Raw genomic sequence first — 16,122 nt, forward strand, 5'->3', positions numbered from 1 at the left:
GGTCCCACTAAGAATTGGGGCCGATTGGTTCAGCCGTTCTGACGTGATATCCTATCCCAGGTTGAGGTTGGATTGCGAGGTGGAGGGAATGAGACGAGGCTAGGAATGAGAGCTCAGGAGGATATTCTAAAAGTTCTAAGGTTAGTTCTTGAATATTTTATCAAATCTGAGATTTTCAGATGAAAATCAAAAAACGTTTAAATTTTCAGCGAAATTATGAAAATCCAAAATGGTTTTAGGAAACCGGGGCAGGGGGACACATCAAATTTATGTATAGTTGAAATCTTATATGTTTTCAATCATAAAGCTCCCTTATCTGAAGGCCAATCAAGAATTTAGAAGAGTGCTGAATGTCTAAAACGCAACCAAATAAACTTGGCTTTCTCATACGAGGTGATACGGTGTCAAAAGTCGCACTAGTAATTTGAACTTATCTATTCATTTGACTAGATTGAACTGTGGCTTTGGACTATAACGGGCTGTAAGACTTTAAGATGGAATACATTGTGCTGGGAATATAAAGGAATTGAGGCCAAAGGAATTGAGTCTTTGCAACAAATCCCAATTTTCCAACACCAATATATCTACAACCAAATTATGTAGACCTTTGATATTTCAAACTTTGATTGTTTGATATAACAGAAGTCATAGTTTGAAATATCTAAGGTCTACAACATTGGGTTGTTAAGATATAGGGATTTAAAAATCAGAGTTTGTGACAAAGACTCAATTCCTTTGAAGAATCCAAACCGCGTCGTTGAAGCGCCAAAAATCGGTTCCAATTGAGCGCCGGCTCAAATCTTGAAACACTGAATAAAATTTCAAGTAAAATCAGTCATGTTTGAGCCGCGTCAAAAATTTGAGACGCAGCTCAAATTATTAAAATTTGGCCTCTGTTGACGTAATTTCATTAAACCCTCCATTTCAAAATTTAAGTTTCGTGAATTTTACTTTTAAGATAACATGGGCAAATCTGTTGCAAATTATTTCAAATTTGAATGGTACACCCTGTATCTATTACCCTACAAATAAACCTACAGTGAGAACCAGAAAACTCTGGAATAAGAAGTCGAGTTTTAGACTGAAGTTATAACAATAAATAGTCCAGTAAATATGAGACACAGCAATTGTGCAGTGTATGTAGATTACTCACATTTCACTTAATAAAATAATTATTAACTTAAAAGTAAACAAATTTCTTTGTATCAACATTAAATGCACTTCAGTATTGCATCAATGCTGTCTATCTATCGTACAATTTGCTGCTTCTCACTTTAAAGTACATATATGAATTATGAAACTAGTGTTGTTAATCGTTTTGGATCGTTTGGGATCGTTATGGATCGTTTTGGATCGTTATGGATCGTTTTGGATCGTTTTGGATCGTTATGGATCGTTATGGATCGTTTTAGACTTTTATTCGTTTAAAACTTCCAATAATTGAAAACTGTATTATTTTTATAATTTCTTTTACTAAACTTTGTTATATCTTTATCCCAGGCAAAAATTTATAAAACTGTATAAAAATTCACTATATTCAATACAACCCAACCTAGATACCTGACCCGTGAACTGCGGTATGTTGACCGGAGTAAGGTTGGTTTGGTTGGAGAAGGAGGAGGAGGATATACTGCAGGGATGGTTCTAGGTCTAGATCTAGAGACTTCAATGGATAAACAGAACCCGACAACTAAATGCGCTGTCTTTATATCTCCAACAGTGGACTGGAAATTATCAGGTTTTTAAAACTTTACTTTATATAAGATAATACAAACTTTGTTTTCTTCGTTTCTTTATGAATTAAAAAAGTTGTTATTGTGTTATTTAGAGCAAGATATTTTATCAAATTTTCTAAATAGTTTAGCAGTTTATCATTATTCTTCTTTGGATAATTTATTTTCTTGTTTCTATTTTCTGAGAAATTCGATAATCCTGACACTGGTTGTTCTGCCATTAATTAAACTGTATCCGCTCGATAAACTTGCAGTTTTCAAGAAAATCTTAAAATAAATGTTTAATGTTTAATGTTTAATGTGGATTTATCAGATAAATGATTAGTTTTTAAGGAACAATTAGGTAATTCTCATGGGGTTTTGCTTGAATCACTTTGAGTTTTGTTGTTTTTTTGTTGTTGTACATTTTGTGAATGGGTACTACAAATGCAAAAGTAAGTTAAATTTTTTAAACGATATTTATTCTTGAAAGGAATTTTGTAACCATAACTAATGTAAAATGGATTTCTGTAAAAGTTTTCGATTCTCTTTGTTAAATTCAATCCCCCCCCCTGCACTATCCGTGATGAAAAATCTGTATAAATTTCAGCATAAATTTTGCCAATTACAGTAAAGCTAAAAAGAAGTGCACACAAAGAAGTAAAAGTCAATTTGAAAGGTAAAATCAAACGTCCATGAAACGCGACCAATCCTTTTAAATTCAAAAAGAAGAAAATTATGATTTTTCAAATATTCCCTTCAGCTATATTTTGTGTGAAGTTTATATTGAAAGGATGTTTGTATTTTGACAATTTTACTATAAATAGATAAATATATATAAATATAAACCTTTTCTTTGTAGATGCTTTCATCAGTGAACACCTGCTCGGGCACAAGAAGAACAGGTATATGTATATTGTTTATTGTATATATTATATACCATATATTGTATATTGTATATTATATATATATATATAAATATATATATATATAAATATATATATATATATATACATAATTAAAGGGACAGTTCGTCTAACTTCAAGTGACACTCCATGGAAAGATGGCAATGTCCAATTTATAACGAGTTCCCTTGAAACCTTTATCTCTGATCAAGATTGAGGAAAATATGATCGTTTTTCTAGGTTTAAAGTGTAAGTCCTGATAATTCATATGCGCAAATCACTTTTGTAGTTAAACCACAATTGAAAATAATCAATTTCCAAAATTATGAACATTGCACGCACCTCTGATTCTTTCAGTAAAATTAAATTCAACCGCGTCAACCTTGTTGCACCGGCTAGTCCTATTGGATGTCTGCTTCTTTTTCCCAATGACCTGGCGATACAGTACAAACTGGGACCGGAAATGTTGACCCGGGTCGGAAATTCAAATGTACTACGGCTGCCCGTGATTGATATCTAATTGATACTTGGTCAGACAAGGCTACGATACTGTTTTGAATCTGGTGGTTTAAATACCATTCTTTTACATTTTACAAGTACGTAGATTGTACAAAATTAAATCAGCCATCAACCGTAAAATTATAATTTGAGTTCTAAACTTAAATAAGAAAAATAAAAATAAAAATATGTATTCACGCGATTTTAAGACAATCTGGTTCCATTTAACATTCCTTATATAAAGCTTTCAGCAGAAATATAGCTAGCTCTATTTTCCTTATATAAAGCTGGATATAACCAAGGGGAAGCTATTTTCCTTAAATAAAGCTGGATATAACCAATTGGAAGCTATTTTCCTTACATAAAGCTGGATATAACAGAAACATAGCTAGCTAATTTCTCCATATAAAGCTGGAAATAACCAAGGGGAAGCTATTTTCCTTATATAAAGCTGGATAATACCAAGGGGAAGCTATTTTCCTTATATAAAGCTGAATATAACCAAGGGGAAGCTATTTTCCTTATATAAAGCTGAATATAACCAAGGGTAAGCTATTTTCCTTGTATAAAGCTGAATATAACCAAGGGGAAGCTATGTTTCCTATATAAAGCTGAATATAACCAAGGGGAAGGTATTTTCCTTATATAAAGCTGGATATAATCAAGTGTAAGCTATTTTCCATATATAAAGCTGTATATAACCAAGGGGAAGCTATTATTCTTATATAAAGCTGGATATAAACAAGGGGAAGAAAACCAGGAACCTAAATTATCTTATAAATAGTGTACTGCAATTCCAGAATGGAATGTAATCAACCACAGTAGAAACTGCAGTACACATTTTTGTTCCTGGTGAATCTTCCTTGTATGAATCCAAGATATGTATTGTCTGCAAGAAGAGGCTGAATCGGCACTGATTGAGTAAATATGACAAGAAAAGCATAAAAAACCTTGTAAAGAAATATATACCTTCTCTGTTTTATTCCTCACAATATCATAATTCTCAAAGCAAAAAAAAAGATAAAAATGGGAGTTTATTTTTCCCCATTTTGGCAAACAGGATACCTGGAAAAGGATACCTGGAAACCAGGATACCTGGAAACCAGGATACCTGATTGTGAGAAAATATTATTTTTGTATTGTACAACAATACAAATGTATTAATTATTGTATACAATACATACATGGATTTGATACATAGATACACTCAGGGTTATAATGCATAATAACCTTGGATACACTTTTCTACAAATCTTTATCTAAATATCTAAATATCTATGCATACATCAAGGTATCTAGCTATCTTACTAGCAATCTATCTATCTATCTGTCTATCTATCCATCTTACTATCTATCTATCTATCTATGTATCTATCTATCTATCTTACTAGCAATCTATCTATCTATCTGTCTATCTATCCATCCATCAATGTATGTATGTATGTGTATACCTAATAACTATCAACAGACACATTTCCAATCCATTACAGTAGGCTAGGGTTGTACAAGCTTATTTATGTTAAACAAGGTAGATATATATATATATATATATATATTATATGTATGTGAAATCCAGTGATATCCATAAAACTTTGAATATGAAGACGACTGTTTGACTCAAGCTAAGAATCCTAAATGTGAAATAGTCCAATGAACATGAAACACACGAGTGCACGAGTGTAGCTACTGGCAAAACAAGAAACACGCATAATTAACGATTGCTAAAATGTTGCCTAAATATTCCACAGTTTTATATGGATCTCACTGTACATATATTCATATATATAGATATATATATTATATATTGATGATGATTAAAGGGAGCTGTATCATCAGATTAGCTGGAGCTAAATACATTGAATATCAAGAACTAAGAAATATAGCCTGGAGAGATGGGGGGGGGGGGAAAGAGGGGAAAGTGGGAGAAAGGATAACTTTACAGTAAAACAAAGGTTGCAAAAAACGAATTTTGTCAATTACTCTAAAAAGCTAAATCTAAAAACAAGTACTTAAAAGACCTAAGTAGTTTGAAGTCCTAAAATGTACATTTCTAGAACTTCAAAAAATTGTATGATTGAAATCATAACTCCGTTACGAGGTCACAAAGTCGTAGCAGCAATGTTGCATAAATTTGACCTTGTCCTTCTGAGTAGTCTGCTGTGGTGAGTTAAAATCAAAGCCCAAGGTGTTGTAACATTTCAAAGTTGAACCAGACTCGAAAACTATAACTTTTCATGGCAATTTGGAACTATTTGGGAATGGAGTAAGTGGGTAGGATTTGTGGGATTCGGGGGGGGGGGGGAGAAATATAGATATCATTTCATACAACATTGGACATAAGCTTGTAATTGTACGTTTTGACAACGTACAGAAAAAAATATTAAGTGAAAGTTATGTTTTTTTCACTAAATTTGTATAATTATGCCATTTGACACGGACTAACCATCATATCATTTCATATTTTATGAAAAATTTTATCGAGAAAAAAACAATTTACCGAAAGTGATGTAAGCTTTTTCTGAATTTTGATAATCATATTATACGTACCATGCTACAGTCCACAACAACAACAAAATTAAGTGCTGGTTATAGCTAGCAATGTAATCTCCTTTTCGATTCGTTCTTTTTTAAATGTTTAAATTTCCAGAAAAAACTATGCGTGAAACTGTTGAACTCGACGATTTTACAGAAATCTCTCTGACTTTCGATGATTGTATTGCATGCTTGAGAAACCCTAACGTATATTGTACGTATGATTGAAAATGTTTTCAATCATAACTCCTATTATTGAAGAGGTATTGAGAAGAACGAAATGTTTTTTTTTTTAAATTTCTAATATGTAACTGTATAAATTTGCTTTTGATGACTTGACCTATAAGGAGCTACAAGGTCACAAAATCGTAGCAGTAATGTCGCATTGATTTGACCTTCTCCTACTGTCTAGTTTTCAGTGCACTCCTGTATGCCGAGTCCATTAGCACCTGGTCCAATCAGGGTTCAGTCATGTGTTTGTTGTATATTCTGAACCAATAGAAATAGTATGGCGGTATAATCTATCTTCAATCTTTCTCATTATCCAATTATAGATATGAATCCTTCAATCGGCGCTACAACAGTAAATGGAAATATTTTCTTCTACTGAAACTATAATGATGAGATGGTTATACAAATAGTATAATAATTAATGATAAACTAATTAACACTAATTGATGAGATGGTTTTATACAAATAGGATAATAATAAATGATAAACTAATTAACACTAATTGATGAGATGGTTTATACAAATAGTATAATAATTAATGATAAACTAATTAACACTAATTAATGACTGAGGGTTTATACAAATATTATAATAATTAATGATAAACTAATTGACACTAATTGATGAGATGGTTTATACAAATAGTATAATAATTAATGATAAACTAATTAACACAAATTGATGAGATGGTTTATACAAATAGTATACTAATTAATGATAACCTAATCAACACAAATTAATGACTAATGGTTTATACAATTAGGATAATAATCAATGATAAACTAATTAAGATTAATTAATGACTTGGTTTATACAAATAGGATAATAATTAATGATAAACTGATGAACACTAATTGATGAGATGGTTTATACAAATAGTATAATAATTAATGATAAACTAATTAACACTAATTAATGACTGATGGCTGATTGGGGAATAATAAGAAAGCACTGCAGGTTGAATATCTAAAATATTGATAGAGATAGTTAAACATTGACATAGGGGAAAGAGGGAACACCGTGGGTAAATTTTCTAAAATATTTTTATAGATAAATTAACATCGATATGGGGGAAGAGAACAAAGGGGTTGAATGTCTAAAAGAAAAAAGATAAATAAACGGCGTAAAGATGGATGAAACGGGTTAAATTTCTAAAATATATTGATACTAGCTTGGGAACCCAGCGCTACCAGGTTACAAATTTTTCTTCCGCCGTTTACCCGCACTTGAACGATTTTGAAGGGAAACTAATTTTTCACTATAAAATATAGATATTAGATATAGATATAATTAACATTTATATGTATGAGAAAAACAAAAAATGGAAACACTTTGGGTTAAATGTCTAAAATGAACATAGATTTGGAGCAAAGCGAAAATAAGAAAGGGAATACTGAGGGTTGATAAAATTACAAATAATATCAAATCAAATATATATAATTATCTCAAGAATATGGCCATTAAAAAGCATATGAACAACATATTTAGTATACTTGAGACGGGGGGAGGGGGGTTGATATAAATTAAATTTGATATTAGGGTCAAAAGGTATTTAGATAACGTAATAAGGGGGTTGGTTTATGTAGTGAGATAGAGAGGAGAGGAGAGTAGAGGAGGGGGGGGGGAGATATTTGTTGTTTTCATTGTTATTTAGTTTTCATGGTTGTCTAGTTAGTCTGGCATCCCTGTATTAACTGTGATCCATCAGCCAACTATATTTATAAATGTATAATTATAGAATTGTACAAAGAAACAATAAAATGACTTTTCCAGAGTCTGATACGATCCTTTAGGATCGATGATTAAAGTAGTAAAAGCATCAAATTGCAAATATAACAGGATTAGAAAACTAGCATTAGTGGCATGTTTTCAGGCAATTTAAGATTTCGTCTTTTTTGACTTTAAGGTTCTTTGGCAAATCAATCTTCAACAGGGCAATTTATTTAAAGACGTTCTTTTAAATCTACATAATAAAACAAGACATTCGTATATATGTTGCGTATAGCCGGCCAAACAGCTGGACCGATTGGGTTGAAATTTTTTGTGGACAGTGACACCCATGGGTGTCCAGGGGGTGTTAAAGGCTAAACAAAATTCGAAATTTTTTTTCCTTCAAATTAAAAAAAAAAAAAAAATCCACGGACAGCGCCAGGCCCTTCAGTTAGAAATTTTATATTTTTGTTCTATAAATCTGTCCAATTAGTATTTTTACCTCGCAGCTTCGTTATAAAGAAATAATGAGGTGTGCACACAAGTTTTTTGTCTAATTCTATTTACTAACTTTTTTTAATGATTAGCTCAATGACTGAACAAAACTAAATCTTAAAAAGAATTTCGTTTAATGTAAAGCTAATCGTCAAACTTTGCTAAAAAAATATAAACAAATTACAAGTATGGGTGAGACAAAAAGTTGAAAACATATACAGATATAGAAACAGAAGTATTACGACTTTGTGACCTCTTAGCATTTGATTTTACACACACGTAATGGGAGAAAAGAAAGTGTATCCGGTTACATACAGGGTTACCCACAAAGGTTGAGACTGCAAAAACGACATGAAACTCTTAAAATATGACAATCCTTAGGTTAAATTAAGTATTCTGCATTAGATATGAAAATGTAATGATTCAATCAATGATTTGGCGAAGAAACAAACAAGTTTAAAGTTGCTGGGAATGGTAAATGTAAGGAAACAGAGAGTATAAATTTCGTACAATCGTCTCTGAAGTCTCATCCTTTGTGGGTAACCCTGTAATAGAAATTCAATTGTTTTTCTCAAGAGCTCTACAGTCTGCAACAAGAGGAGTTATGGTTGAAAACATATGCTTATATTTAATGTGAACGTGAGTAAGATGAAAGCTTATAATTGTTTAAAATCTACGCATCTACAGGGTGTCCCAAAAAACATGGGAATTCAGTGACGAATTGGATATCATCTTTGTTATGAATTAGCATTGTAATACTTTATTTCAAAAGCCATAATATTATTATGTCTGCTAGAGTTTATTTATGATGAAAAGGGTAAAAGACTGTAAAGATGTGTCTATAATGTCTCCGCAAGATAAACAGTGGAGACGGACAAGTTTACTCTGTTTGTATACTGTAATTTTCTGGTTTTACTAAGTACAACCGTATGCAGTCAAAACATAAACAAACAAAATGTGAACATAGCAGACGAAACTCTTACAGATTACAGCTTTCTCAGTAGGTATCACTATAGTTATACTAAATCAAAGAATTATCTAAAAAGACGATATCGAATTCGTCACTTAATTCCAATGTTTATTGGGACACCCTGTATATATGTTTATAAAGTTACCTTTAGCATAGAAAACTTTTTAATTTTATATTTACAACTCATATAATTTGACTTTGTGCAGTTTTAATGTTTAATTAGCTAAAATGAATATGCCGTAAAGGCTGTTTAGTTTTTGAACAAGAGTGTTCATAAAATTATTTCAGATTTATTTTTGAAGCAAAAGTTTTCTGCGGAATACATACAGGGACCAAGTTTAATGAATTTTAGCTTGGTTGCTGAACACTAGTACCTGTTCATTTATCTACTGTCAATATAATATTATTTGAATAGTATTACTAGTAATATCTCAATACTTTCGAGCATCATAATCATCATTATCATTTTCATTAGTTTTATTAACTACTAGATTGGGAACCTAGCGTTGGCAAGGTTACTCCCGCCGTTTACCCGCGCTTGTTCTTAAATTGCGATTTTATATATATAAGTGTATCATTGTGTACGTAAATTAAAAATTTACAGAAGAGGCTGTCATTTGAATATGCACATGGTGTAAATTGTTTTTTGTTCCTCCTTTCCCCTTTTCTCTTACCAGTTTCATCCCCCCCCCCCCTTCTCTAGGCTTTTGCTTATGTTGGGCCAGGGAGTGTGTTTTAACAACGCTTTTCTATCAATCAAAAGAAACGAAATCCGCGAATGTAATTTATTTGATAATGAATTGTATATACATGGCTATACCTGCTTAGAAAAGAGCAGAAGATAAAATAAAACCAAATTTTTAAAGTTAAATTCTTAGTCATTCTTTTATAATTTTTAATTTTTTGATATTGAAACTTTGTATTCATGACTAGGTTCGAGACGAGTAGCGTATCCCTGCACTCGGGCCTGTATCCAAGCAAGAGGATATTTATCACGAATAAGCCTGGCAACCTGATTTGCCTGGATCACCTGCTTGCTCTTACACGAGCCCTTGTACGTCAGGGGGTCATTTTTAAACAACAGGTCAGAGTTTTACTTATTTTTCTTTTACAGAAGGTCTTGAATTACACATTTTAGAGTTAGATCTATTTTATAATCTTGCCACTGTTACAAGCTCACAAACTCTGATTTTATGATCCAAATATCTTTGCAACCCAATGTCGGTAAGTTTTATGAAACAACCCACCAGCAATTGCGCTAGTTTATCTTTGAAGTACGATTTTTTTTCTCCAGATGTGTACTGTTGATTTGGTTTTCAATCTATGTAATTTCATAGCCATGGTGAAACTTTTAATGCTAAAGCTTTTGGGGATTATTTCTTTTGATATTGTTGTTATGCATAAAACATTTTTCTTTTAGAGTTAAAACTTGAAACTTAAACTTCAAAATTCGGCATGCATTCCATTTATTTACTCAATCAGCTGCAGATGCATATTTCATGCATAAAAAAACAAGTTTAAAGCATGAAAATAAAATGATAAAAGTAAAGGTTAGTGTATATCTCTTCTTCAAGCATACTTAAAATTCTTTGCATTTGCAACAAAGTTTCTTTTATTTCTTGTTTCTTGATATTCTTCTTCAATAGTTTGTACTTTTACATTGAATGAAATATTTTTCATTTCAAATCTTTGGATTTTGATATTTTGTTGAATAAAACCCATTTTGGTTTCATCTATATGAATATTCACCAAAATGGTCTCTTAGTTTGTTATTGTTTGCATCCAATAAACGTCCAATAATATTAACCCATTATGAGCGAAAGATATTTTTTCCTTAGAATTGGTTTAAATCATTTTCTAAATTTGACCCATTTTTCTATCACATTTTCGAAAATGATAAATATTGTCGTTTTAAATCAAAATTGGCAATTTTCTGATACAGAAGTAAGTAAGATATGACAAAGGATGTTATGTAGCAGAAAAAAATAATTTTTTGACAAAATTTTTTTAAACTCATTTTTGTATTATTTGGTGCAAATAAATCCCGTATTATTTTTAATTAATTTCTAGATGACAAAATAAGATATTAATTCTTTGTTGAAAAGTTTTACAGATGAGGGAAAAATTAAGAAAATTTTATATTTGTCAGGTTTGTCAAAATTTCGTGAATTCGATGACGAAAGTGCAGGGAACCGCGCTACAATATTATGTTAAGGTGTAAGAAGGAAATATATGGAAGCAAGGATAGCAAAATTTTTAAGTAAAATTATTTTTTATCGTTAAAATGTACATTGTTTGATGGAACATATTTTACGTGGAAATTAATCGTTAGACAAAAAAAATTATTTTTAATGTTTCTGAAATTTGAAGAATCCACTGGTTTGCTGACCAACCATTCCAGGGGACAGTTTCCGGATAATAGCTGACAAAGGATACATTTCAAAACTCAAATAAAAATGAAATATCATGTGTCCCTAGGCGTAAACAGGGACAGGGGGGTTCATTTCTTTCATCAATAAACAACAATTAAGGTTACTAAGTTTTACCACTAATTTAAATTTTCTAATCCATATTTCTTTTCAACCTGATGGTGAACACCTATATTATTTCAAACTAAGAGTTTTTAATCTAACAGAATGTGTAGTGTGAAATATTAAAGGACAACAAAATCGGGTTGCCGAGATATAGGGAATTTAAAAATTAGAGTTTGTGGCAAAAATGTATTTCCTTTCGCGGATTTTTATTTTTTGTGGGCTATTTTAACTGTCAAGAAGGGCATAACTCTTTTCTGGAGTCATGTGAGGTCCCACAACAAATATTGACCTTGACGTTTATTGGATCCAAAGTAACCAAGAAACCAGCAGCCAGACAAGCTATATATAATTCAGCACTTTATTCCTCCTTTGAAGATTGACAAGAATTTGATTACTGATTAAGCAGATATCAATTGTAAATTATACAATAATTCATGCAGTACAAGTACGGTACACCGTGTTCAATTTCGGTACAACGTGTATAATTACGGTACAATGTGTACATGTCGAGTATAAAATAAATATTTGACACGTTTTCGAATATACAAGAGCTTCGTTCCACACATTTTAAGCGGTAAACCCAAAGTTTTTCGGGAAAAAGATCGGCATAAAGTGTTTTTCAAAGTAATTTTGCAATATTTTAAGATTTTGAAACTGTTCTACTGGTTCTCCATGGCCTTCTAACACGACAGACAAAAAATTATTAAATTATGGGTTTTGAGGTCTTTACTCTTCATTTACAAAAGTTCCAAACATATATAAAACATTTGGCTTTTAGGGCGCTTCGCGCCGATCTTCTATTTCAGCTGTGAACATGTTCTCATTATAACGTTGAAAAACAAAAGAAAAAAATTTCGCGGATTTTATAAAAAAAAAAAAGATTTGCGGATTTTCGAGATTTTAAAGTTTTTTACAAAAATAAAAACTTAAGCATAAATTTTAAAAATTTTGATCATTCTATACCTTCCCTGGGGTCACGTGAGATCCCACAAAAAATTTGGACCCGATCGGTTCAGCCGTTTTGACGTTTATTGGATACAAACAAAGAGACAGACAACAAGCCATATATAGAAATTAGATATATAGTTATAGAATGAAGAAACTTTCAGAAACCCCGATTAATCATTTTAATATATCAATCTTGGCTTTATTTCTAAATATTTAGATCTATCTTAACTCCATATCTAAATATTTAGATCAATCTTGGCTTCATTTCTAAATATTTAAATCTATCTTAACTCCATATCTAAATATTTAGATCTATCTTGACTCCATTTCTAAATATTTAAATCTATCTTAACTCCATATCTAAATATTTAGATATATCTTGACTCCATTTCTAAATATTTAAATTGATCTTAACTCCATATCTAAATATTTAGATCTATCTTGGCTTCATTTCTAAATATTTAGATCTTTCTTGACTTTGAGTACTAGTAGGACAGGAACTATAATGTTCTATTTCTAAATGTTTAAATCCATCTTGACTCTGAGTAGGACAGGAACTCTATGATCATTTCTATATATTTAGATCTATCTTGACTCTGAGGCTGACCCGAACTCTATGATTCACTTCTACAAGAGTATTGAGGCCCACCTGGAGGACTGCCTGGGCCCGGTGGAGAACTTCTTCCAAGATGATTATTTCCTTGCAACCATAGCAGATATTTCTGCTGGTTAATACAACCTCAAGACTATTAAAAAGTGATAGAAAAAAGTCCATGAATTTTAACTATAAAAAGTTATTGTCAACGTAAGCTTAAGGGATTTCCATTTAAACCAATTCACGCCAGTCACCTAGTCAAAAAATATCATTTTAATATTTAAAATGTTGACAATTTTATTGCTGGAGAAATTCTCAAAAAATCGGAGTAAAAGCCGTGAAGCTACAAATAAAAAGTTTTAAAGGGCTGTTTAGAGAGAGAATCACTTAAATTTACGTTAGCAGTCCCTTTAATGCTCCTGTGTGGGCCCCGTCCAACTGGTTCTATTTGTAATATAACAGTTTAGATAAGAAATAGGATTCTAATTCTTCAATTTAAAGTTCGACTTTTATTTCTATTTAATCCTAAAATGAGTTTAAAGAAGCTTCCAACGTTTAAAGAGAAAGTTCTCTAATATTAAAGTTTAGGTTTACTCACAGTCACACAAGTTTCTGTGTACTGTTCCAATATTCTAATGTCAAGCTGAAGATGATTCAAAATTTAATTTAAACGATTTAGAAGGTTTGCATGGATCAGCATAAAAATAATACCATTCGACTTCGGAACCCCCACCCCTTTGGTCTAAAGTTTAACTTTTATTTATGTTTTCTAGCTTTTTTTAACTCAAGCCCTGATTTTTTGTTCATAAAATGATAATGATAATTAAATGACGAATTGTATATCGTCTTCACATTATTAATTTAACACAATTATAGAAATAATCTATTTGAAACTGTTGGTAATGGTATAAAGAAACTTCTAATCTTGGGATTCCCAAAATGTGATCTGCTATACTTGTACCATTAATATTAAGATTAATAGACATATGCGCAGATTTCTATTTGTACAATGACTTAAAATTGTCTAGATATAATTTTATAAACTATCAAAACCGTCAATATTTAAAGCAGAGCAGCAAGAAACAGTAAATATGTCCTTGCAATGAGTTGAGTTTCATAATCATAATTTCTAGCTTCTTATATAGAGCAGAACTCTATGTGGGGCGAAAACTCTTATGTTGGGTGAAAACTCTTATTCTGGGTGAAAACTCTAATTCTGGATGAAAACTCTTATTCTGGATGAAAACTCTTATTCTGGGCGAAACTCTTATTCTGGGCAAAAACTCTTATTTTGGGTGAAACTCTTATTCTGGGTGAAAACTCATATTCTGGGTGAAACTCTTATTCTAGGTGAAAACTCTTATTCTGGGTGAAACTCCTATTCTGGGTGAAAACTCTTATTCTGGATGAAAACTCTTATTCTGGGTGAAACTCTTATTCTGGGTGAAAACTCATATTCTGGGTGAAACTCTTATTCTGGATGAAAACTCTTATTCTGGATGAAAACTCTTATTCTGGATGAAAACTCTTATTCTGGGTGAAAACTCTTATTGAGGGCAAAAACTATTCTAACTAAAGCAAAAACTCCGTGCTTTGAGGAAAACTTTCTATAGTGGGACAAAAACGTTATGCTAGTACGAAAACTACATTATTTATAAAGGCCAAAAACCAAAGAGAAAACTCTATACAGGAACGAAAACTCTATGCTGGAACGAAAACTCTATGCTGGAACGAAAACTCTCTGGGTTAGGGTGAAAATCTTTAAATAATTTTCTATTCTTCTCTGAAGGTTTTATAATCCACTAGAAAGATATACAACTAGTAAGCCAAGTGTTTAACTTTCAGATAAAAATAAAAGAAAGGTTGGGGGGACATTCTAATCCGCCTGGAGCAGGATACAGTAATCTACTCTTAACATTCATTCATTCATTCATTCATCTCTTTAGTTATTTATCTAATCATCCTTTCATTCATCCTTCTATTTATTTATTTATTTATTCTAATTCACCTGGAGCAGGATACAATAATCTACTCTTAACATTCATCCATTCATTCATTCATTTATTTATTTAGTTATTTATCTAATCATCCTTTCATTCATCCACCTATTTATTTATTTATCTGTTCTAATCCACTTGGACCTAATCTAATCATTCTTACATTATTAGCTTTTTTAAATTTTTATAATTTTTTCATTTTTTTGTCATAAACCCTCTAACAAAACAAAGAATTCCAGAATTTGGAACATAAAATTATAAGAAAATATTGCTGAAAGAGATAAGAAAACTATGATTTTTTATTCTTTTACAATTCTAAATTTTTCAAATATTCTGTATTCGCATCTTATTAAATAAGCTTTTTTCTTTTTTTGCAGTTAAAAAAAATTTAAATTTTAAGTTTTAATTCTAAAACTAGAACAACTGAGGAATTTTTGATAAAATCGTTAACCTATAGTTCTATTTTAATTCATCTGAGTTTTACTAAAACATAATCGGACATTTTTGCTTTCTCGTTTTTTGCAACATCTTTACCTGCCCTCCTCCCTAATAGATCCTGGGGGAGGGACTACTATGTTTTTATATTGTCTGATCAGGGAAAAAAATCTTTAATAGTTTTTGTTATTTTCTTTGTTACTCGGATCTTCTCTGATAACAATGGGTTTCTAATCGAAGAACAATTTGTTAAGATCTTCTCTCAATACACTTCACTTTATTCTGGAGGATAAAAAATATAAAAAATATAAAAAATAAAAAAATAAATGAAAAAATAAAAGCTACACTATCACAGACATCTTCAAGTACACTACAGTCATTTTTTACTCTCTTTTTTCAGAATTGTAAATGGAAAAACTTGTAAAAACCTTTTAAATCAAAATCATATGTTTTGGTTTTGACTTGAATATTATAAATCTTTTACTCAATACACTCCACTTTATATCTAGAGGACAAAAAATTTGAAAAAGAAAAAAGAAAATTATATAATAAAAGCAACC

General features: G+C 31.0%; 1 protein-coding gene across 1 annotated transcript in view; it reads left to right on the forward strand.

The window, feature by feature from the left end:
* Positions 1-14,189, forward strand: part of LOC111695810 (inactive dipeptidyl peptidase 10) — a 48,478-nt gene extending 34,289 nt beyond the window's left edge. Inside the window, exons 18-22 of the mRNA XM_023465251.1 lie at positions 61-140; positions 1,557-1,738; positions 2,575-2,617; positions 9,987-10,137; positions 13,119-14,189. Of these exons, the coding sequence (XP_023321019.1) occupies positions 61-140; positions 1,557-1,738; positions 2,575-2,617; positions 9,987-10,137; positions 13,119-13,268 (606 nt within the window). The 3' untranslated portion in view covers positions 13,269-14,189. The remainder of the gene's footprint in view (positions 1-60; positions 141-1,556; positions 1,739-2,574; positions 2,618-9,986; positions 10,138-13,118) is intronic.
* Positions 14,190-16,122: the final 1,933 nt, after the last annotated feature.

This window comes from Eurytemora carolleeae, unplaced genomic scaffold (assembly GCF_000591075.1).
Source record: "Eurytemora carolleeae unplaced genomic scaffold, Eaff_2.0 scaffold56, whole genome shotgun sequence".
NCBI classification, from domain to species: Eukaryota; Metazoa; Arthropoda; class Copepoda; order Calanoida; family Temoridae; genus Eurytemora; species Eurytemora carolleeae.